This window comes from Oncorhynchus kisutch, linkage group LG12 (genome assembly GCF_002021735.2).
Source record: "Oncorhynchus kisutch isolate 150728-3 linkage group LG12, Okis_V2, whole genome shotgun sequence".
Classification (NCBI taxonomy): domain Eukaryota; kingdom Metazoa; phylum Chordata; class Actinopteri; order Salmoniformes; family Salmonidae; genus Oncorhynchus; species Oncorhynchus kisutch.
Window position 1 is genome coordinate 55845697 of NC_034185.2, and position 26431 is coordinate 55872127.

At 42.4% G+C, this 26431-nt stretch overlaps 1 protein-coding gene across 1 annotated transcript in view; it reads right to left on the reverse strand.

Annotated features, from left to right (window-relative positions):
* The window catches only part of LOC109900474 (polypeptide N-acetylgalactosaminyltransferase-like 6), a 248441-nt gene extending 222535 nt beyond the window's left edge, over positions 1-25906 (reverse strand). The window contains exons 1-2 of the mRNA XM_031837850.1: positions 25495-25906; positions 24908-25183 (exon numbers count right to left, since the gene is read on the reverse strand). Coding sequence (XP_031693710.1) covers positions 24908-25042 — 135 coding nt within the window. The 5' untranslated portion in view covers positions 25043-25183; positions 25495-25906. The remainder of the gene's footprint in view (positions 1-24907; positions 25184-25494) is intronic.
* Between the last annotated feature and the right edge of the window lie 525 nt (positions 25907-26431).

Here is a 26431-nt window from a genome sequence, read left to right on the forward strand (position 1 = left end):
TGCCATTATTCATTAACAAAATGAGGTGGCAAAACGGTCAACACTGTTTTCTAGTACAGACAGAAATGTTCTACAAATGTTCCCCATAGACCTGCTCTCAAGTGCTGCCTGATGGTCATTTGGCAATGTTTTTCCCGTCATGTTGATGTATTTGACCTACATATTTCGCAATATAATTGAAGAGAGATTTTGCCCCAGACACTCCTGAATGTGGTTCCATTGTTGATCTATAGTAGTAGATTCACAGTTCCAGTTAAATATCCCATCATACCGTAGCAAAGATGAGTTATGTATCTTGTCTAACAACATTGGACATATTGACGGGCTGTCAGCTAACCCTCGAGCTAAAATCTAGGCATCGTTATTGAAACTGGTATAAGCATGACTTGTAAGTACTAAACAGATTTTTTTGGGGTGAACACAAATAACAACAAGCAGCGATAAACTGGAGGGCAATCTGTGATTTAGATTGCAGTGTGGGCTAAGGCTTACTCCAATCTCCCACCCACGGCTCAAATTATGCTAGCAATTATAAGCACATTGTGTCTTCTGGTCAAAAATCTGCTAGCGCTACTGCTTTTACTGCATTCCTATTAGCATAAACACCGGATATGCTAATCACTGTGCCCCATCAACTTCCCCATCAACACCAACACAACAAACGCTTCAGCAAGTAACTTCAAGACGTATAACACCAACACTTAAGACGCCATGTATTAATGTGATGCTCAGTGGGTAACTGGCTAGCACGGTTAACCGCCACGATCTATCAATATCACACTGAAAATGGAGGGGAAATATCTCCCAGTTTGATGTAATGATTTCCTGATTTCAGAAAATGGCAATTCCTTGTCCCACTGTTCCTGAGTCAGCAACAATGACTTAATGTATTCCTCTCTCTCTCTCTCTCTCTCTACACCTCTCTCCCTCCCTTCCTCTCTCCCTCTCAGAGACAGAGTGACCTGGGACTGTGGTAAATCAGTTGCAGCAACATGTTAAAGGACTACAGAGGCTTAATGGGGGGCTGTAATGATTCTGGCACCTATCCAGCCAGGCAGAGACACTGAATGAAGCAGGTGAGGAGCTGAGGAGACAAGCACCAAAACATCTAGCGACAACAAGCGCAAAAGTGACACTCTATGACCACTGAAACACTGTCATTACACACACATCCAATAAAGCTTATGGGGTACAGGGATGTCATACCAGCCAGGAAGAGACACTGAATAATGCTTGTGAGGTATTGTGGAGTGCTGAGGTGGGAACTTAGTGACCACTAATAAACAGTGGACGATGGTGATACACTGTCCTGAAGCATATCCAATAACCCAACTAACTGGTTGAGGCTCTGTGGAGACATGCACCACCACAACAAGTGCTGAAGCTGGACTCTATAGACAACTAATGTGGTCAGAGGGGGATGATACACTATCCTTACAGCAGACTGAACAGAGCTTACAAAATGGTGCGCTGAATGGTGAATATTCTTCTCGTTATCCAAAAGCACCAGAAGTAACGCATCTCCGAATGGCCTTCAACATTGCCATTACTGAATGAATGAACGCTTCCAGTTTTAGATCTTCTAAATGAGACCTCCAACTGCATGACTCAATCTCATCATTCCCTGTTCATACAGTACCAGAACACACCACAGCCAAGTACGTGGAGAAGATGCCCTGCTACACTGAACATCCACTTCGGAGTCATATGTCTAATAGCAGAAACCTATACATCCTGAGAGAGGTCACTTCCTGTCCCTGTAAAAATAAATAAACTCAAACTGTAGTGGAAAGCAGTGCACTCATCATCCTGTTGATCCCTGAGTAATTAACATGGAGAGGAGAGAGAGGAACACAGCATCTAGTACTCTGACTTTTAATTTCACACACACACACACACACACACACACACACACACACACACACACACACACACACACACACACACACACACACACACACACACACACACACACACACACACACACACACACACACACTTAAAGAAGGGATACGGGGGGATTTTTAGTAAGTGGCTCTAGCCTCAGGTGAGTTCAGTTCACTGTAGCCTAGAACAACAACTGGTTATGACACAACGGATACCACTCTCGGCTCAGTAGTATCCGTTGTTACCCCCAGTAGTATCCATAGTAACGCTTCAAGCTTTGAGAAATGGAAGATGGAATCGAGGTCATACGGTAGGTATACTTATAATAATGTGTGTAATATAAACTGCAACAACTGGGAAAAGTGATTAAAATCACACAGGAAACGCATTAATATCGTTCTCAGGCTATTGCATGTGCAGGAACAGAGAGGGGTTGCTGTCAAACCCATTCCTACCTTTTTCACTTTGCCTCAATGCGGCTTTCACCAGGAACATATGTCCCACTACATAATATATACCAGATGATTAATATATAAAGCTTTTTGCTGCAGTGCTAGGTGGAGACAGTGAAACAATGACGTCTAATTATTCACTAGTCTGCCAGTGCCCGGATTGTCCTGAATGCCCCTCTACCCTTGAGCCACTACTCAAAGGCTATGTCCAAATGGCACCATATTCCCTACATAGTGCACTACTATAGGGAATAGGATGCCAATTGGGACAGAGCCCATATCTGTCTATCTCTCAGCAGCTACACATTGCTGGCTTAGAGGTTTACTGTGTTGCATTCAGATACATTGAACTGTTAGAATAAATATGATGTAACTGTGGATCGCATTTTTATCTGATGCAGAACAAGAAAAAAAAAACGATTCATGTGTTTTTCACAACGTCATAATGAAGACTGTATAACACTTCAGCGAGTAATTCAGTTAAAAATAAAGTCACCTCAAAAGTCAACGAAAGAAAATAATACAATTGATACCGTCACTGTGAAATAATTGCTTAAAGTAGCTCTAATTGTGACGGACTATAAAAGCTTGAGTTCTCTGCTCAAACTACTGCACTTAAGCAAAGTGTTCAATGTTCTGCACATTGTGTGAAGCTAACACATGATATGGCACTTAATGTATATGCATTCATTAGACTATATTCATTAGAGATCACTCTCTTCCACGCAAACACACATTGTTTACACCGGGCCAAGATGTGTCTTGAAAACACCTCCGGCAGCAAATCCCCCAGTTTGTTCCAGACTTTGTCAGCAACTCGGCGGATACAGAGATGTCACAGCGAACTGTAATTACATTTCTAATCCCCGAGCTGTGAAGATGAACACTAGTGCCGTCTAAATGAATATAGCTGAGGGGAGAACTCATCCACAAGAGTGCTGTTGCACAAACATCACGCTAATAAAAGGTCATTTGTTACCCAAACAGATGCACAGGAGAAATGGGCTGAAGGTTCTCCCTTTTTTTGTTGCTTCACTGCTCCTCTCGCGTTTCCCGAGGTGGAAGCAAATTACACACTTAAACAACATTAGAACTAACTAGAAGCAAAGGAAAACAAGAATAATGGTCCTTGTTAGAGATGCTGTGGATTCAGTGCATGCTGACATTTTCACTGATATTACTCCCAGTCATGGTGATGTAGCCTAGCTGCAGTACTGTAAAAGCCCACTTGGCAGATTACATAATAACCCCATCAGAAATGATGCACCAAATGCATACTGATGAAGAAATTATGCTTTGCTTCACTCCTGGAAAATATACTCTGATTCAGCATATACCAAATATCACTGAATATCTGCATTGGGAAGCACACAGCTGCATAGTTTTTAATGGTTTTGTTGAATCATACGACGATGGCACACACACACAAACACACAGCGCTCCCTCTTTATGGGGTCGAACCACATCCCAAACAATCACAAAGTTATCTTTATTTCTCTGCGTTCCCATTTTTTTGTACATATTATATCTGCAATCTGTCACTTTTTAGTGGGATGAGAGGCGTGAGGAGCGAGACGACAGCCAGAGGGCCTGGAGGGACATATCCGTCGTGTCGGAGATCTGTGTTTGTTTTGAGTCTGATGTCATAAGGGAATCAGCCCGGGAGTTTACATGGAACGCCTCTGAAGATACCGGAACACAAATAACATCACAGAGCTAGAGGAAAAACAATGAGTCCCATGTAGACAAATCACTCCGCAAAGTGTCTGGCTGTCACAATAAGGCAGTTGGGATTGAATCAAAGACCAAAAACACGTCAGAAAGACAGGCTGAGATCATAAGTCTCCTGATAGTAACATACCATTGGTGTACTTGGTCATTTTTCTTACACCTAACTTGATTCAACATTACATTTTTGGACTGTTTTAGTTTACTTTTCAATACAGTATTTTGGCTTTTGTGTGATGGGGATTTAACATAAAGCACATCTGAGAATAAGGAATGATGAAATAACCTCGCTATCTTGCAGATGTAACATGGAGTGAAGCCATTGTGTGGATAATACATTCAGACTCCTACTGTAGCCAAGCCAATGCAGCTGGTCGACAAATAGAGCCAATACTCCATTTAGGAAATTACATCCATCAAGATTGACCTAAATAGTTGGTGGGGCTTTGAGGACACAATATGGTGTCCAACAGAATCTTCCGTTTCAAAACCATTTAAAAATCGTCTCTGCTGTCCTACTAGACACAGTGGAAATGGATATTCCTCACATTACATACCAGTCACATTTCCTCAACCACAACAATCAGATATCACCTACTGACTGCAGGCAATAACTAACCGAGAGAGCCATCATTGGTGACTAAAATGATTAGGCTGCAGCAGAGGTGGGACCAAGTCACTATTATTCGACTCACAAGAAAGTCTCAAGTCACAAGCAGAACAGGTCGAGTCTTGAGTCAAGTCCATGTTGTGCGTTCTAAGAGCAAGTCGAGTTGAGTCGAGTCAAAAGTCAAGTCTCAAGTAAATGGAGTGACTTGTACAACTACAAATCACTGTCTATTTATTGAGGCTACCAGATAGCATTTTCATTATTTTGTCTACAACACATTTACATTATGTAATAATTGATACATTTCAAGACAATTTTGACATACCAAAAGACCAGCCTATCCTATCCTATCGTTGCTTGGTGCCCCATTGCTGGTGAGCTTGCAAGTAAATGCATTTGTTTTGGAGCTGCATATTTATTTATGGCAATTCTCTCCCTACAATTTGACGTTTGCATTGCAGCCAATCCTATAGCTGTACAGCAAATCAGAAATCTGTTCACTAGGCCCAGAGGTTCTCAAACTATTTTGACCCGTGACCCCGAAAAAGGTGTGGGTCAAAGGTTGAGACCCCTGCGCATGCACGTGTGCACAAGGGAACACAATTGCTGCGCAAATGTACCTGTAACGGCCGTTGTTGGTAGAAGAAGGTGAGGACCAAGGTGCAGCGTGGTATGTGTCCATATTTATTAAATGAACATGGAAATAACAAAAATAACCAAGAGAAACGACCGAAAACAGTTCTGGCTGGTGCAGACACACAACAGACAACAGAAAACAATCACCCACGAAACACAATAGAAAACAGGGTCCCTAAATATGGTTCTCAATCAGGAACAACGATTGACAGCTGCCTCTGATTGAGAACCATACCAGGCCAAACACAGAAATAGCAAATCATAGAAAAACTAACATAGACAACCCACCCAACTCACGCCCTGACCATACTAAAACAAAAGAACTAAGGTCAGAACGTGACAGTACCCTGTCATTTCAGCCATAAACAGTGTTGCATTTTCAAAACGTAAGATACAGAAATAAACTGCGTTTTACACCTGCATTTTGAGCTGAAAGTCATCTTAGCAGTCAATAAATATCAACTAGGGATTACATGTCACATTGTCACTTCTCTGGAGTCCAGAGCAAGCAGGATCATATGGCCTACCTGTATGCAGTGGGGGTTGCAGGACCAAATGGAAATCATGATCTGGCTGGAGACTTTCTCTTCCTCACAATAATTAACACATCATTCATTCGCCAGAATATGTTACACATTCATCCCATAAGTATTGATGGTAGTGTGATGTTACAGCTATTTTTAGACATATGGCCAGTAACACCACTGAGGTATATAATTATTATGCATTTATTATGCATTTCTAAAATATGAAAATGAGCAGTGAAATCACCAGGGAGCCTAATAGTAATGTCCATAGCAGATTGCTAAACTGTATTTTATATGGGTAATATGACTCTGTGCCACAAAATGAGTGACAAAACGTTACAAAACCTGGCCAGATAATTTCAAATCAAAGTCGAGTCCCGAGTTCTGAAGCTCCAAGAGCAAGTCAAGTCTCAAGTTATTTTATTTTCTATCATGTCTCTAAATATCATTCAACAAACGCCTTTGGATATCAAGGCCAGCACAGCAGCATTCAGAGCGTGAAACAAAGAGGTAAACATTTCATCTATAAGAGGTGCCGGTACTCAAGCAGTAGAAAATATGAGTTGATGGTACTCCATACTGACGAGCATCGGCTCAAATCAAGCACTGCTAGTGATTGCCTTCCCCTGCTACTCCTCTGATCTCTTAACTCCAGTTTTCCGGATAGGGATCTTGGAGAAAAAAAACTTGCTAGCTAGCTAGCTTCACTCCCAATCCATCAGCAGGGTGAAACAAAGGTAAAGTTGGCAGATGCAGCCAGCCGAGGCCCAACATTAATCTTGATGGCAAAGTGTAATTAGGAAGCGGCTGTATGAGCAGACATGATGCCATAAATAACTCTAAACCAGAGAGGAGCAGAGAGAGGAGAAAGGAGCTTGTCTCTTAATGACCCCAGAGTCACTGTGAACAGCCACATGTCAACAGGACACAAGATTCATCGGGTTGGCCGCGTAACGCAGTTTCTCTGGAACCCCCGCAAGGTTCGAGTTCGGCCCTCCCACCTTCCTAAAATAAAAATAATTGAATGTGTAAGCCAGACAGTCAATCACAATGTATAGACTACCGATAGCTATCCATGGTGCTGAAATTGCAACATGTCTATGCAGCTGCTTGCCTATCGAATCAATGATAGGCTTTCTGTGGTGCCAGGACATGTACAGTTTTGCTTTAGCTAATGGGTAAATGTTTATTGGTAGACCTATTTGGTTGTCATTTTGTCATGTTAAGCCTAACATTTCACAAAGCTACACAGTGTCGCAATGCTGCCATTTTTAGACTGCTGGCAATAATGTAATTCCTTGTTCAGTAATTGAAGTTGGAAATTCAAACATTGCAGATTGTAAAATACATTTTCGATGCAACAGCATACTAATCAGCTACCAATCGATTTTTTTAAATATAAAACTGCCCTGTGTAGCTTACCTGAACCTGCATGACATGAGCTGTCCTCATGCTCTCTCCCAGCTTGGATAGAAAGTAGAGGTCGGCCTCCCGGGTGGCGCAGTGGTTAAGGGCGCTGTACTGCCATCAGAGACTCTGGGTTTGCGCCCAGGCTCTGTCGTAACCGGCCACGACCGGGAGGTCTGTTGGGCGATGCACAATTGGCCTAGCATCGTCCGGGTTAGGGAGGGCTTGGCCGGTAGGGATGTCCTTGTCTCATCGCGCACCAGTGACTCCTGTGGCGGGCCGGGCGCAAGGTTGCCAGGTGCACAGTGTTTCCTCCGACACATTGGTGCGGCTGGCTTCCGGGTTGGATGCGCGCTGTGTTAAAAAGCAGTGTGTTGGGTTGTGTATCGGAGGACGCATGACTTTCAACCTTGGTCTCTCCCGAGCGCGCATGGGAGTTGTAGCGATGAGGCAAGATAGTAGCTACTAAAACAATTGGATACCACGAAATTGGGGAGAAAATGGGGTAAAAAGAATTTATTAAACACAAAAAAACAGAAAGTAGAGGTCGACCCATTAGGATTTTTCGATAACGATTATCGGCGGGCCAAAAAAAAGTCGATACCGATTAATCGGACGATTTATATATATTTTTGTAATAATGACAATTACAACAATACTGAATGAACAATGAACCCTTTTATTTGAACTTAATATAATACATAAATAAAATCTATTTAGTCTCAAATAAATAATGAAACATGTTCAGTTTGGTTTAAATAATGCAAAAACACAGTGTTGGACAAGAAAGTAAAAGTGCAATATGTGCCATGTAAAAAAGCTGACGTCTAAGTTCCTTGCTCAGAACATGAGAACATATGAAAGCTGGTGGTTCAATATTCCCAGTTTTTCAATATTCCCAGTTAAGAGGTTTTAGGTTGTAGTTATAGGAATTATGACTCGTTGACTATTTCTCTCTATACTATTTGTATTTCATATACCTTTGACTATTGGATGTTCTTATAGGCACTTTAGTATTGCCAGCGTAATCTCGGGAGTTGATAGGCTTGGAGTCATAAACAGAGCTGTGCTTCAAGCATTGCTAAGAGCTGCTCGTAAACGCAGTAAAGTGCTGTTTGAATGAATACTTACGAGCCTGCTGCTGCCTACCACTGCTCAGTCATAGACTTAATTATAATAAACACACAGAAATACGAGCCTTTGGTCATTAATATGGTCAAATCCGGAAACTATAGTTTTGAAAAACAAAATGTTTATTCTTTCAGTGAAATACGGAACCATTCCGCATTTTGTCGAACCGGTAGCAACCCTAAGTCTAAATATTGATGTTACATTGCACAACCTTAAATGTTATGTCATAATTATGTCAAATTCTGGCAAATTAATTACGGTCTTTGTTAGGAAAAAACACAGTTCGCAAAGAGCCAGGCTGCCCAAACTGCATATACCCTGACTCTGCTTGCACTGAACGCAAGAGAAGTGAATCAATTTCCCTAGTTAATATTACCTGCTAACATTAATTTATTTTAACTAAATATGCAGGTTTAAATATTTTTTTACTTCTGATTGAAGTAACAACAACGAATGTGCTTTTTTCGCGAATGCGCTTTTGTTTAATCATCACCCGTTTGGTAGGCTGTGATTCAATGATAAATTAACAGGCACCACATTGATTAAATGCAAGGCAGGACAAGCAAGTTAACCTAGTAATATCATCAACCATGTGTAGTTAATTAGTGATTATGTGAAAAGTGATTGTTTTTTAAAAGATACGTTTATTGCTAGCTAGCAACTTACCATGGCTCCCTTTGACGCTGCACTCGTGTAAAAGGTGGTCAGCCTGCCACGCAGTTTCCTCGTGGATTGCAATGTAATCAGCCATAATCGGTGTCCAAAAAGGCCGATTACCGATTGTTATGAAAAACTTGAAATCGGGCCTAATTAATCGGCAATGCCGATTAATCGGTCGTCCTCTAATAAAAGTTGTTGTGCATAAAACCAGTCTATAAATGCAAAATCATACAGTCAGCCCATCCTCAAAACACTAGATTGTTTCATTATGTAGTGTACTATCTATAGTTACTGTATATACTGTATTTAACTGCTGTTTATAAACCTTTTATAAAATGTAAATATCAAATGAGGCAAAAAGTAGTCGGCTTAAGGATAAATTCAGCCACTTATTTATTGTTGAACTCAGCGAGGTCTGTCTAGCGAATAGCCTCCACAAATTGGATACAAGGTAAATTGAATGAAATCCAACATGAGAGACTCCCCTGGTTTCCTGAAGTACTCTTTTTTTGTGTGCAAATGTTTTTACCACAGCCAGTAGGTCCAGGTTGCAGGCCAGACTGTTTTCTATACTGAGTAATGCCAACCCAGACAGTTTGCTGAGACATTGTCCATTATATGTCCATTGTGCTGCACACAATTAAATGTAGTCTTGAATGACGCATGCCAATATACACCAGGGATAAGGGACTGTTGATATTACAACCACACCAAGCTGGTTCACCAGCATTCTTTGTTCAAGCCCTCAAGAACTGTTGCCTGCTAAACATGATAATCTGTTTGCATCTGACAATGTATTGGCAGTCCAGTAACCAGACAACCTGTTGAGGCAATTAAGGAGAATGAGAGGCTCAATTAAAGATGTTGCAGAATTGCTGTATTTGAAGCACTCCTCCCTTCTGCCCAGTTTCCCTGATGTTGCTACGGCAATCAGCTTTTGAACACCTGAGGAAGCCCCACTCATTGCACTGGCACCGTCGTAGCCTTGACCACGCCATTGATCACCGATATCCCCGAATACTTTCAATCAGTTAAATGTTTCCTTTTCAAGGCCTGAGGCACTTTTTCAGTCACATTCCTGAATTCCCAAGACACAAACACTTAGCTTCCTAGTACATATGAAAATTACTTTTTGTGCCCCCCTTCCTAGCGGGGCTGTCCGGTATGTCAGTGGTTGACCAGTAGTTGTTACTATGTGTAATAAATAATGAATCCGTTTTGCCAGAAGGAAAACCAACCGTATTTGTTTGTGCTGCTGACTCTAACTGTAGTTATATAATCTGAAAACAACAAGAGTGATACAGTCTACCTCAGTCCACCTCAGTCTACCTCAGTGGTAAGCAAATTCACTAGGATAAAAGTGATTAAGGATGAGCCATAACAAGTTCTCAATGTGACCAGGAGGGGTGCTGTGAGGGTTTCAGTAAATCCCCTCATCTGTAGAGCGAGAGCCGACAGGCAGAGCATGTGTGTTTGTGCGTGTGTGTGTTTGACTGTTAAATCGCCCCGGGAAAGAGCATGAAGTGTGACAGAGTGCATTTTTCTGCTCAAAACAATTTGGAAGGAATCAAAAAGCCTTGGCAGGAGAAACAAACCCCCCACACACACCCACATCCCTCAAATCTCTCTCTCTCTCACACACAGACACACACACACACACACACACACACACACACACACACACACACACACACACACACACACACACACACACACACACACACCAGTGCCCACCTCGCTCTGCTCGTATGTCACAGTTTCTCACAGTGTGGGAGGCAGCACTGTCAGTCTGTCGCTACGGCAGCAAACGGTTCCCTCTCCCTGTCGTCACACATACTTCCTCAGATTTTACACGCACGCACGCACTCACACACACACACACACACACACACACACAGGTGGATGTATTTGGCCAGGCCCTGCGTATTACCCCAACAATCATGATGAATCACCTCCATGGGACAACAGAGGATATAAGATTCCAAACTTTACAGAATAATATCTGTCCCAGTTGTCCCTGTATACAGGCTGAGTAATCAGTCACTCACTGGCTGCATGGTCCCTCATCAGCACCGACCGGCCCTTTCTTTTCTCATCAGCCTGACCCAGCAGTGCTGCAGCACAGCACATGCATCCCTCACCCAGACACATCTCCCTCCTCATAAAAAGATAGTGCAGCCTCTTCGTGTTTCAGAGAGGCCAGTAATTCACGACACAGGAAGAAAGGAGAGATTATACAGTGGGACAAAAAAGTATTTAGTCAGCCACCAATTGTGCAAGTTCTCCCACTTAAAAAGATGAGAGAGGCCTGTAATTTTCATCACAGGTACACACAAAATGATGAAAAAAAATCCAGAAAATCACATTGTAGGATTTTTAATGAATTTATTTGCAAATTATGGTGGAAAATAAGTATTTGGTCAATAACAAAAGTTTATCTCAATACCTTTAAATATACCCTTTGTTGGCAATGACAGAGGTCAAACGTTTTCTGTAAGTCTTCACAAGGTTTTCACACACTGTTGCTGGTATTTTGGTCCATTCCTCCATGCAGATCTCCTCTAGAGCAGTGATGTTTTGGGGCTGTTGCTGGGCAACACAGACTTTCAACTCCCTTCAAAGAATTTCTATGGGGCTGAGATCTGGAGACTGGCTAGGCCACTCCAGGACCTCGAAATACTTCTTACGAAGCCACTCCTTCGTTGCCCGGGCGGTGTGTTTGGGATCATTGTCATGCTGAAAGACCCAGCCAAGTTTCATCTTCAATGCCCTTGATGGTGGAAGGAGGTTTTCACTCAAAATCTCACGATACATGGCCCCATTCATTCTTTCCTTTACACGGATCAGTCGTCCTGGTCCCTTTGCAGAAAAACAGCCCCAAAGCATGATGTTTCCACCCCCATGCTTCACAGTAGGTATGGTGTTCTTTGGATGCAACTCAGCATTATTTGTCCTCCAAACACGACAAGTAGAGTTTTTACCAAAAAGTTATATTTTGGTTTCATCTGACCATATGACATTCTCCCAATCTTCTTCTGGATCGTCCAAATGCTCTCTAACAAACTTCAGACGGGCCTGGACATGTACTGGCTTAAGCAGGGGGACACGTCTGGCACTACAGGATTTGAGTCCCTGGCGGCGTAGTGTGTTACTGATGGTAGGCTTTGTTACTTTGGCCCCAGCTCTCGGCAGGTCATTCACTAGGTCCCCCCGTGTGGTTCTGGGATTTTTGCTCACCGTTCTTGTGATCATTTTGACCCCACGGGGTGAGATCTTGCGTGGAGCCCCAGATCGAGGGAGATTATCAGTGGTCTTGTATGTCTTCCATTTCCTAATAATTGCTCCCACAGTTGATTTCTTCAAACCAAGCTGCCTACCTATTGCAGATTCAGTCTTCCCAGCCTGGTGCAGGTCTACAATTTTGTTTCTGATGTCCTTTGACAGCTCTTTGGTCTTGGCCATAGTGGAGTTTGGAGTGTGACTGTTTGAGGTTGTGGACAGGTGTCTTTTATACTGATAACAAGTTCAAACAGGTGTCATTAATACAGGTAACGAGTGGAGGACAGAGGCGCCTCTTAAAGAAGAAGTTACAGGTCTGTGAGAGCCAGAAATCTTGCTTGTTTGTAGGTGACCAAATACTTATTTTCCACCATAATTTGCAAATAAATTCATAAAAAATCCTACAATGTGATTTTCTGGATTTTTTTTCTTCTCATTTTGTCTGTCATAGTTGAAGTGTACCTATGATGAAAATTACAGGCCTCTCTCATCTTTTTAAGTGGGAGAACTTGCACAATTGGTGGCTGACTAAATACTTTTTTGTCCCACTGTATATTGAAAACACAGGGAACCCATTTCTTAGCCTGGCTAAACCAGACTGAACGCTGCACTCTCCATTGAGGTGAATGGTGAGTTCAACATTCAGTCTAGTTTAACCAGGCTACACATGATTCCTCACAGTTTTCCTCCATTAGAGAATCAAAAACTGAACCGTGGGCTTTTAATGAGATAATACAGTGGAATGACTCACAAATATCCTAATAAGCACCAAGGACTTTTCTTGTAAGGGAGACAGCTTGGGTTTTTCATCAGTGCAGTCAGTGAATTAGTAGGAGGAAGAAAGGAGGAAAAAAGAGGGAGGATGATGAAGGGAGTTCATTAAAAGGATAAAGAGGGAATAGAAAGGAATTTAAATCGATAACCTGAGACCACCTCTCAAATAAGCCTCGAGGAACCGGCACAATATTAAAAGATACTCATCAAGCTCATTCATATTTAAACCTAGGTAAAATATCCTACCCACCTATCCATCCTCCACTGTGATCCAGTTTCAACATCATTTAAATCAGCTCTGGTGTCCTAATACACTGTTGACATTTATATTCCTCACATTACGAATCACTCAGTTTCTCAACGGTTCCCCACAACAATCAGATATCACATCCCGTCCTTAACACAAAGAAAAGAACTGACTGCCGTTAATAACTAACAGAGATACCCATCATTGGTGACTGAAGTGATTAGGCTACAATGATTCACTGGTACATGATCAGTAACGGTCCTGGAAGCTGTGGAAATGCTAGTGGCTCTTTGGGGGCAGGCTAACAAGTAGGGTTGTGGTTTAAATTCATGTTACTTGAAGGCTAAAATAAATCATTGGTTTATTGTGAGCATAGGTGTGCTGCGATTCATTCAACCACTCAGTCAGTGTGTCCGACCTGCTGGGTTGATTCTTAGGTGTGTCTGTTGGTTGCACCGAGAAAGACAATAGGCCTTTTCAGAACATGACTGGGCCAACTGTCGGCTTTCAAATGCAGGACACGCCTATTTTTGTCCTTTCCACACATACTGTGGGATACAACGAAAAGGTTACAACTCAATAACACACAGCAGGACACAACATCTCCCTTTCACTGACTACCACCAGACAATGTGTGACATAATGACAGGGGGGCATCCTTTTCAGAACCATATCGAACTTGACTCCATTTCATACAGTGACGAAAACAAAGGTTGATGTGATTGGAAGACACGGCTGACTGGCAATCTCAGCATGGATCAAGATATAATCATAAATATTGATTTCTGAGAGGAATTTTTGTTGAGAGCTGGTGATTCCAACCAATTATGTTTTAAAATCACATTTTCAACTTGAACATTAGGTCTACAATCTCTTGTTTGAAACGTAAAAGCAAAAAGGAAAATTGTTTTAAAAAACTTGAAACTTTACTCATCTGTATGTAAGCCTATCCAACAAGATAATAACTGGAGGAGAAAGCTAGATGGAAAGTACTTTTTTTAAAGGTAGTAGCCATCAAGTGGAGTGGACAGTCACAGGCATGATCAATTACTCCCTTGGGAACCGCTTAATTGAAAAGTAGTTTTTGGATTGCCTTTAATAGATGCAATATAATGACCCTTCAGACTCACGATAATCTCTTACAACCTCTGTCAGGCCACATTGTTAAACTGTCTGTCTGATTTAACTGTTAGTTATGTTTCACCGATGACAAGTATTACCTTGCACGGTGGGTTTGAAACGCCCGTAAATCTACGGTAGGACGCCGGCGAGAAGAGAGCCATAAAACATAAGAAGCTTTGCTTTCTCCTTGAATAACAATCGCCAGAGTGGAGGAGTCAGTCAGTCAGTCAGAGCTGCCAGTTTAAAAAGCCGTAACTCAGCCATCTCTGTGCTGAGGGACAGTTGAACAAGCTGGGGACAATTCATGGCCCATCTATGTGATTACACTCATGGTATGTATACCTAGTGTGTCACCCAAATGGCACCCTATTCCCTATATAGTGCACTACTCTTGACCAGGGCCTATAGGGTATAGGGTGCCATTTGAGATGCAGCCCTAGTCTAGCGTATGGGAGCATTTGAGACTGATCACACGTTGACATGGATAGACATTCAATGTCCACACTTTCTCACTGATTTAGGTTAGTGCCACCAGGAGAGGAGAATAAATAGGTGTGAGCTTTATAGGCTCGAATAAGTGTCTATATTTACATCTGACACTGAAAGAAGTTCATGACCATTAAAACAGATTGCACTGCTGTGTAGTGTCTGACAGTACAATGGCAGTGATTACATCGAGCCTATTTCCATTACTCTCAGAAGCATGAGAAAAAAAACACAACAAGTGGAGTGCTTTTAGCTTAATAGAGATGCCCACGTCACAACACTGAGTAGCGTCCAAAATGGCACCCTATTCCCTTCATAGTGCACTACTTCTGAGCAGAACCCTATGGGCCCTGACAAATGCCATTATGGATCACCCTTAATGATTACGTCTAGATCTCACCTCCCGAGAGTCGGTGGTGGTGAATAAGTCGTTTTATATCACTATGCAGACAGGGCCAGATAGTCACTCCATATGAAATGCCCTTTATTCTCAGAAGACATAAAACAGCCTCCCACCACATTCTACCACCTGTCAGCGGCACACAAGGCACATCTGACAAATCAGGTTTAAACGGACCAAGACTAAGGAGAGGATGGAGGTGAAAATGATGTAAAGCTTCATGATACATATCATCAATACAAAATGTGGCAAATCCTTGGTCCTGCCAGAAAGCATATTGGGGAGCTGAGTGGAATGTAGATGATAAGTATGTGAGGAACAACTCACATCAACACCATAACACCTATTTTTGGAAAAGGAGCGGTAATCAAGCTCATTGCGATACTGGTGAAAATGATGATAGCAGCATTGATGATACAATACCTCACCAACAACAACAACAACTTCCATAATGATAGTTCTACTATATAAACACAGAAACACAATCATCTCAGTTCTCTAAAATAGCACAGTAATTACAGAAAAACACTGTTAACGGTGAGGGGAGAAGATAACGAGGTGTCATAAAAACAGAAGGAAATTAAAATGAAGTCGTTAAGAAAGCGAATCATTATAAAATAATATACTGTACTGAGGAAGCTAGGAGTCAATACTTTGAAGCAACACCGACAGATTTAATTACTACCGGTTTAATTACTACCGGTTTAATTACTACCGGTTTAATTACTAAATGTATTATGTGTTCCTTCTCTATGGTAATGGGGAAGCCTCTTTCACAGTTGATACGGGGAGAGTTTGATTCAAATTCATATTCAGACGAACGATAACAATACCGGAGATTCATATTCTTATTCATTGTCAAAATATCATGGTCACAATTTAATTCCTACCAAGAAACCAACAACCTATTACCGCTCACACAATTGAAGTCTTTGCATGTCACACCAAATTGGGTCCCTTCAACAGAGCGTTTTTATGCCTTGTGACAACCACTACAAGTCTAATCACGAATGGCCTTTCAACCTGTTTTGTCCCGTCTCACACTGAAAATAGATTCCGTTTCCACAGACGATTTGTGAAATCTTCTTGCGTTTCTTGTTTTTATATAAACCCCATCTCCGTTCTAATATATTTAGTAGATCATTCATCCATGGCCACATTGTCACTCAGCTCTGCATCTGCATTACCATCATGCATCTCCTCCCTATGACATCGTGACGAGTAGCCTAATTAGAATGACTGCCTTGCTCTTCCAACTGTCACTCTGTCACGAAATGGATACTGACAATAACAGTCAGTCACTAGGAAATCAACATTCTCTCAGTTGGATCCAGAGGTTAAAGGTGGTTCTCAACATTCTTGGGTTATTTGAAAGTACCAATCACACCCCCAACCAAAGTAGGATACCCCCTCATTTGCAGTGGATCATTAGGCCTACAGTGGCAAGAAAATGTACGTGAACCCTTTCGAATTATCTAGATTTCTGCATAAATTGGTCATCAAATATTATCAGATTTTCGTCCAAGTCTCAACAATAGACAAACATAGTGTGCTTAAACTAATGACACACAAATGATTGTATTTATATTGTCTATATTGAAAACATAATTTAAACATTCACAGTGTAGGTGGGAAAAAGTATGTGAACCCCTAGGCTAATGACTTCGCCAAAAGCTAATTGGAGTCAGGAGTCATCTAACCTGGAGTCCAATCAATGAGACGAGATTGGAGAGGTTGGTTAGAGCTGCCTTGCCCTATAAACAACGCTCACAAAATTTGAGTTTGCTATTCACAAGAAGCATCGCCTGATGTGAACCATGCCTCGAACAAAAGAGATCTCAGAAGACCTAAGATTAAGAATTGTTGACTTGCATAAAGCAAGGGTTACAAAAGTATCTCTAAAAGCCTTGATGTTCATCAGTCCACGGTAAGATAAATTGTCTATAAATGGAGAAAGTTCAGCACTGTTGCTACTCTCCCTAGGATTGGCCATCCTGCAAAGATGACTGTAAAGTATGGTGGAGGGAGCACCATGGTTTGGGGCTGCTTTGCTGCCTCAAGGCCTGGACAGCTTGCTATCATCAACGGAAAAATGAAAGTTTATCAGGACATTTTGTAGTAGAATGTTCGGGTGTCCTCCAGTTGAAGCTCAACAGAAGTTGGGTGACGCAACAGGACAACAACCCAAAACACAGAAGTAAATCAACAACAGATTGGCTTCAATAGAAGAAAATGTTAATTCTGGGGAGTGGCCCAGTCAGAGTTCTGACCTCAACCTGATTTGAGATGCTGTGGCATGACCTCTAGAGAGTAGTTCACACCAGACATCCCAAGAATATTGCTGAACTTAAACAGTTTTGTAAAGAGGAATGGTACAAAATTCCTCCTGTCCGTTGTGCAGGTCTGATCCGCCAACTACAGAAAACGTTTGGTTGAGGTTATTGCTGCCAAAGGAGGGTCAACCAGTTATTAAATCTAAGGGTTCACATACTTATTTCCACCCTGCACTGTGAATGTTTATGCGGTGTGTTCAATAAAGAGATGAAAACATATCATTGTGGGTTATTAGTTTAAGCAGACTGTGTTTGTCTACTGTTGTAAGGGGTGCGTACTGGCGACAGAGAAGTCAGGCGCAGGAGAGCAAAAACTGTGTTACAACGGCGCAGTTTAAATATAAAACAAAACAATAAATACAATGGGTACAAAACCCATCGCACACCAGACCTACCGTGCACAAGCACTTACAATAAACAATTCCGGACAAGGACATGGAGGGAACAGAGGGTTAAATACACAACATGTAATGATGGAGTTGAAACCAGGTGTGTAGGAAGACAAGACAAAACAAGTGGAAAATGAAAAGTGGATCAATGATGTCTCGAAGACCGGCGACGCCGACCGCCGAACGCCGCCCGAACAAGGAGAGGCACCAACTTCGGGGGAGGTCATGACAATTGTTGTGACCTAGATGAAGATCAGATCAAATTTTACAACCAATTTATGCAGAAATCCAGGTATTTCCAAGGTATTTTCTTCCCATTCCCAAGTACCAGGCTGTGGATAGGCCAGGTATCTGCAGGGGTATTAGTACCCCAGGTTGAGAACCACTAATCTAGAAGAAAGTCCCCAGAAATCCTGGTGAAAAAGTTTGAATACCACTGATGTAGAGCTTCATAGGACATTATTTTCCATCTAGTATTTATTAGAATCCCCATTAGCTGCTGACAAGGCAGCAGCAATTCTTCCCGGGGTCCAAACAGGAATAAAACAACACAATCGCCTACATCATAAATAAAACAGTACATCAAACTAGACATTGTGCATTATACATATGTACACTGCTCCATTACTACAAATTAACAGTATAAATTGTACAATCTCAGCTACTGTTGCCCTCCATCACTTCCAAATTGTTATCAGGGGCTGAGTCACTGGCTTGCTGGGGCTCTCTCATGCCATCCCTGGGGGGGGGTGCGTCACCTGAGTGGGTTGATTCACTGTTGTGGTCATCCTGTCTGGGTTGGCGCCCCCCCCTTGGGTTGTGCCGTGGCGGAGATCTTTGTGGGCTATACTCAGCCTTGTCTCAGGATGGTAAGTTGGTGGTTGAAGATATCCCTCTAGTGGTGTGGGGGCTGTGCTTTGGCAAAGTGGGTGGGGTTATATCCTTCCTGTTTGGCCCTGTCCGGGGGTGTCCTCGGATGGGGCCACAGTGTCTCCTGACCCCTCCTGTCTCAGCCTCCAGTATTTATGCTGCAGTAGTTTATGTGTCGGGGGGCTGGGGTCAGTTTGTTATATCTGGAGTACTTCTCCTGTCCTATTCGGTGTCCTGTGTGAATCTAAGTATGCGTTCTCTAATTCTCTCCTTCTCTCTTTCGGAGGACCTGGGCCCTAGGACCATGCCCCAGGACTACCTGACATGATGACTCCTTGCTGTCCCCAGTCCACCTGGCCATGATGCTGTTCCAGTTTCAACTGACCTGAGCCCTAGGACCATGCCCCAGGACTACCTGACATGATGACTCCTTGCTGTCCCCAGTCCACCTGGCCATGCTGCTGCTCCAGTTTCAACTTCCACCTGACTGTGCTGCTGCTCCAGTTTCAACTGTTCTGCCTTATTATTATGCGACCATGCTGGTCATTTATGAACATTTGAACATCTTGGCCATGTTCTGTTATAATCTCCACCCGGCACAGCCAGAAGAGGACTGGCCACCCCACATAGCCTGGTTCCTCTCTAGGTTTCTTCCTAGGTATTGGCCTTTCTAGGGAGTTTTTCCTAGCCACCGTGCTTCTACACCTGCATTGCTTGCTGTTTGGGGTTTTAGGCTGGGTTTCTGTACAGCACTTTGAGATATCAGCTGATGTACGAAGGGCTATATAAATAAATTTGATTTGATTTGATTTGATTATTAGGCCTAGCCTGCATTAGTCCTGTGTAGACTGCTAACACTCTGTCACTGCTCAGTGTGCCATCATATACACGAATCTAGCATACTCATCATCACACGTAAACATCCCATCACAAGTGACAGCTGGTGTGTGTATGTGTGTGGGTGTGTCTGGTATCTAGGGTACAAAACACACCATCAGTACACATGCTAGCTGTTGTTTGTTGTTGGCCACTAAACGTACCTGTGAGCTGAGATCAGGTCCCTTACCACAAAGCAGTTGCTTATATTGAAATTTTTTAACAATGTTACAGAACTGGTCAAAGGCAATAATGTGTCCGATGTGATGCATCACATAAAAGACTATGACATGATGTCCATATACATATACATATGACATGATGTCCATATACAAGAAACTACAGTGTGTTTATAGTGTGAAATACATCATAATGTCAGTAATAATAGGCTAAACATCACCATGGTGACTAGGTTAATAACTAAAATGACAATCTGGTGAGCTTCGTTGGTAATTGGGCCCAACGGAAACATCCATCCCCAATGTCAATTATCTCAACCTGACTGCAGACAAAATGGCCCAATCAAACAGATACAAGCCCAGGCTTCTTTTTCCTTTTATGGTTGGCTGGTGTGTGAAACTTCAGCTGCTTTGATTTTGAGTCAGGGGACAGCTTCCCAAATGCCACCCTATTCCCTATATAGTGCACTACTTTTGACCAGCACTAGGGAATAGAGTGCAATTTGGGACGCAGACTTTGAGTCAGAAACGGGGTGATTCTGATCTTAGGGATTGTTCACATTTTTCTGCTGCCTGTCACGGAGGATGAGCCTTTCCTTCAGAGCATATAACGCTGCCGCTCCCTTCCGTCTTTCAGAGGATTGGCTGGCTGCTCGGTGGCTCTGAATCACGGGAATCAGGAAGGAACTCATCAGTTTGCCTGTGTTGCTGCTCTGGGACCTACTGATCCCAACTACAGGGTTCTAGACCTTCTTCTTCTTCTTCTTTTTGATTTGCTTTGTTTGTATCAAATGCCTGTAGTATAGGAGCTCAACTTAAAGACTATGACACTATGGATTAAACTAAACCAAAAGGAATCAATAGGACTTACAAGAAAACCAAAGGACATCACCTTGTTCAGTAAAATGGCTGCCAAAAATACCAACACACCACTAATCTAAAGTTAACACATACTTACTGAGGCTCCTATTTTCAGTGGATAAAAAAATAGAATGACAAGAGAGGACATTGGTCATCAAGTTGCACTGGTCCGAGGGGCTTTGTTCAATATACTCATTCTTTCTATGAGACAGACAACCTCGAAATGGAATGTGAGACCATCTCAGCAGGGTGACTCAGTCTGTATCATGTAGAGGTCAGTGGAGAGAGGAGAGGACGGTAGGTGTCGTCCCACATAATGACCACCGCCTGATGTTTCTGTCCCTGTCAACCCGGGCCGGAGCTAGAGGGCGACAGGCTGGGTTAGCCTAATGGTGATGAACTGTCAAGGCTTCACACAGACGGGGCCATGCAGTGCCGAAGGGCAATGTTACGTCATGCGGCAATGCAAATCGCGATCAGGCAAATGAGAAAGAGGCAATGACGGGATGCAATCATAAACCGACTCAGGCAGTTTTCACTGCACCCCCCAGCAGCAGAAATAGATTACAAGATGATAGGCATATTTGAAACAAGCCTCACGGCTAAACAGAGTGCAGCTAGGGCTACATAACATGAAGGGCTGGCAAAGAGCTGTAGGTGTTCAAGGAGATCATCAAGCCACACAAGCTAAAGAGGATTTTGTGCCATGGTACTCCAACCTCATGCTATAATATTCTGAATGTACACATTACTGGAAAGTGGTTTCAGTCAATCAGCATTCAGGAACCAAACTACCCTTGTTATAATAAGTCACACTTAGGAGACAGCACATTGACTTCCACCACAATCTGAGCCCAGCTCCACGAGGGGGCTAAAGCGGGCTTAGCCCCCTCAGTTTTAGTTTTATGTCCCTATATAAAAAAAATAATACAATTATTGGGTGACAGGTTGGTGCAAGAATTGTATCTCTGCTGCACTGTGTCAGTGGTTAGGTATGACTCCTTTGGTTTTCATAAAAAAACTGGAAAAAACACTTCTCATCTATGGTAGGCTAAGTGAATAACGTGATACGCCTCCGCCTGTAATATTTGATTTAGATTTATAAGGGCGGGGTCAAGTTTACCGTTGAAGCTGCTTCAGCCTCACACCCCACCACTACAGAGTTAAGTTAGCGTCTTAGCTAGCTGTAAAAAAGCGTAAGTGTTATTAGCCTTAGCCTACTTCGCTAGCTGGAACCAGCTAATCTGCCACTGCCACGGTGGATAGCAGAAATTGGCTTAGCCAAAGTAGCCAATGGAGAAGGGGACACCTGGCTACTGTGTCAGTGGCTGTTAAACGTTGTGACAGCATCGTGAAGTTCCTCTCTGACATCGAATGCATGCGTTTGTACAACACAGAAGTAAGACTTGAGGCTACAGGGCTGCTAAGGGCAATGATGGGCCCTGGCTTTAAGTTTACAGCCACCATGGTGCACAGAATCCTCAGTCTTCTCCATCCTCCAAACAAATGTATTCAGGCAAAAGCAACAGATCTTTACACTGGAGTCAAAGTGGTCCGCAGTGCGTTGGAGTGCTGAGGTGTGACAAGCCGGGGTGTGACAGCGAGTTCGAAGCCATTTGTGGACAGTTCAGTGCCAGTGGCACTGACGCACCACAAGTTCCAAGCAATTATGACAACGTTATGGAAGTACAAATCTCTAGCATTGTGTGATGGGCAGTACAGTAGGCCAGCAGGACAAAGGAGTGCAAAAGACTGTTCTTGGATGCTCACATCAGTGAAATGTCAGTACGATTCAGCAAACGCAACAGCCAACTGGTGGAGACTCTGTTAAACCTTGAGAGCCATGACTTTCTAGATGGGAAAAAGTTGAAACCACTGCTGGATCTAAGAAAAACAGATTTGGTGGAAGCTGAGTTTAGTGTTGCGCTCCAGTTTTTGCCGAAATCGCCCGCTCCGGCTCCAATGAGGAGAAATGGACCACACTTGATATCTTGCAACGATTCTCTGGGCATCTCTACGCTATGTCTTTTGGGGCATCCACAGCTACATGCGAGAACTAATTTTCCACTTTGACAAACGTGTTCACTCAACTAATCCAACTGGCATTTCTTGGGGATCTTAGAAGAATATTTTGGGGAGAGTGGAATGAACGATTAATCAGGAAGTTCCACAGAGCATCAAGGAGGCTGCAACTCTTCTGAAAAGTAAGAAACAATCTAGCTGGTTGATTGTTATCAAAGTCTTGGTGGTACAGACAGTGGTGTACTTTCAGCAAAAACCTATGGTATGGAATGGCAAAATGACTTCCTTAGCCAGACTATAGGCCTTTAAGTTTGTAGGGGGCTGTCCATGGTGCTGATAGAGCGCAGCTGAGATTTTGCACGAACCTGCCACTTCTTGGTCAAAAGCACTCAATGTTCTCGACATTTGAACTTTTATGTTTATTGTGGTATAGCGTGATATAAGCAGAATTCAATATTATTCTAATGCAAGAACCCAAATGACGCCCCTGGGTATAGCTACATATCAGTAGGTTTCATCATAGAAATAGACACATTCTATTATGGCTTCCTTGGTGGCCTATTGGTTTTTGTGGTTGTAAACTGTATGTATTGGAAATGTATGGTAGCCTGGCATTGCTTAATTGATTATGTGGATTGATTTTGATCCACAGAAGTGTATTGTACCATATCACAACGTGTTGCTGAACTCATGAGCGCCATGACTTTCCATGTTTGAACCGGGCCTACAGGCCTGTTTGTTTGGCAAGACAGCGGTGCATGGCTGCATCTCACCGCAGTAGGCTGTAGGCTGTGTTTTGGGTTTTTGGGGTTATTTGCTTGTTTCCTGTGCTTGTTTACTGATAATGTAACTAGCCTAAATATAGATTTTGTCATGCCTTTATTGATTTGACATTTTGTTTACTAGGCATACTTCACTGTTTTGTTCTGTTCACATTCATTTGTTCACATTATCTGTATTCTAAGCCAAACTACTATTCAATATTTTTTGTTTGCCTGCATTAATAACTAGGTTACTACTTTCAGCATTTAGTTTGCATTATTTTAGTAAAACGGATGTGTGTACAGCTGCATTCACACAGGCTGTTTGTAATAGGTGAATTACCCTATCTATCTTGTAGCCTATATTCATTACCAAAGCGCCATCGCTTTAGTGTGTAGAGCATTGTCCTTTGTGCCGATAGAGTGCACACCAACCTGCCACTTCAAAAGCACTCAGAGGTCATGGCGTCTCGGCATTTGAACTTTATGGTTATTGTGGTGTAGCGTGATATAAGCTGAATTTAATATCATTCAAATGTAATTACGCCCCAAAAGTGTGCCCCATCGCCGATTTCAACTGCCCCCTTTGTCACTTTATCCTGGTGCCGGGCCTTTAACAATCACAACGAAGTTTGACATATTATCATATTTGAGGGACATTGGCCTGGATGCAAAATAACTTGGGTACAATTTAAACCAGGAACTAAATGTACTCTTACACAGAGGTGACTCTCGATGGCTTGCCTAAAGTATAATGTATGCATACACATCTTTCACCCAAGGAAATATATAAAAACATTAAAAACATTTGTTTTGCATTTAATGGTTAGAATTAGGATAACATTAGGCTATATTAAACAAATACTACATATGGTTGTATGTTCTACTCGAAAGGCCTAATTTTCTGCACCCAACTGGTGCCCCACACCCATCTAAATCAGTCCTTCAGAGGGAAAGAATTAAAATCAGCAGTGCAACTGGGCTTCAAGGTCCAGATTTAAATTTGCCTAGTATAAAGTTGATGAAAAGATGCATGATATGTGGGCCTATAACTGATGATGCGATAATGATGATTGATGAGCCTTCCTAACTAACACTGTTGCTCAAGCCATGACTGCACATGTTGTTGTCAAATTACTTTTCCCACCAACTCACAATTACTTTACATGAACTTAAAAATGATCAACTTTGTAGCACCAGTTAGTTACTGTAGGCTACACCAGTTTGAAATGCGGCGAAAAAGATAAACATAATTTGACTTTAGACGTACCTGTTCGCCGGCTTCGTGCGACTTCATCAGGTGTTTCTCCCGGTATAAAGACCACAGTCCGACGTTTGGCAGAAATATCAAAGCCACCATGAATACGAAGGCCATTTGCAACACTCGCTTCTGTCTCCTCTTCATCGTGGACACCCAAGTAAGAAGATATAATCCCAATATCTAAAAACTACGGAGTCCGTTCTTTTTGGCTCGTGCCACTCGGGTTGAAATATTATTTGTTGGTCGGTGGCAAACCACCTCCTGGAGCTGTTGACAAACGTTCACCTAAAACAAACAATAAAATGTATCAGCATGTAGACCTCTTACTGACATTTTGCCAGATCGCAAACATAGAGGACTGAGAAGCCACCATTCCACTAATTTAAACAATTTGTTGCACAAAAAAATACTACCAGTCTAACAGTAGGCTATATGCTCTCATAGTTAGCATTCATTGAAATACATGTGTCACTAAATTCAAACCAGAGATGAAGAAGATAGTGACACCTTTCAGTTTCAAATAAATAAAAGCTGACCCTACTACTTACAGCGCAAATGGTTAAACAGACAGCACTAAACACATCACAATGACTTACTGTCGGTGCGTATTTGCGTGTTGCGTCATTTACGGAGATTGTTTAGGACCTTTTCGGCCACATTTCTGTTACAAATCAAGACAAAAAATAGAAGCGTTGAACAGCTTTATCTCCCACGATGCGCACGTGAGGGAATTTCGAGTCCGTCTCGCGCTCTTCATGAATCAGAAAATCCCTCACGAGCTGCATTTCTCCCACATCTAGGTAGAAATTATGTTCTCCCCCTCCTTTCGCAATGTCGCTCCTCAATACCGGGTTTTTAGATATTGCGGTTAAGAACCACGTGCACTGCGCATTAATGTGGGAACATTCCTACGGCTTGGCGATCCCTTCAAAGAGCGAGGTGTGGGATAGGGGCAAGGAGCGCCAACGCGACCACATAGCAGTGAATCCGACAGCACTTTGGCACGAAACAGCGGGCGAGAGAACAAAGCGCAGTGATGCATTGGACGGCTGCCTGATGCACTTTGAATAGATAGCCTAACAATTTTGCAGTCTGGCATTCAAATGAAAGTGTTGATGAAATGCAGAATCTAATCATGTGCACTGCACTGATACTGAATATTGATAGAAAGGCAGAAATGTCATCACCTGTCACTATAGGAGTAATCAATTGCAGATGATGAACATTTTATATTGAGGTAGACATACACTACCAGTCAAAAGTTTTTTCTTAATTTGTACTATTTTCTACATTGTAGAATAATAGTGAAGACACCAAAACGATGAAATGACACATATGGAATCATGTAGTAACCAAAAAAAGTGTTAATTAAATGATTATTTGAAGTAGCCACCCTTTGCCTTGATGACAGCTTTGCACACTCTTGACATTCTCTCAACCAGCTTCACCTGGAATTTTTCCCACATATGCTGATCACTTGTTGGCTGCTTTTCCTTCACTCTGTGGTCCGACTCATCCCAAACAATTTAAATT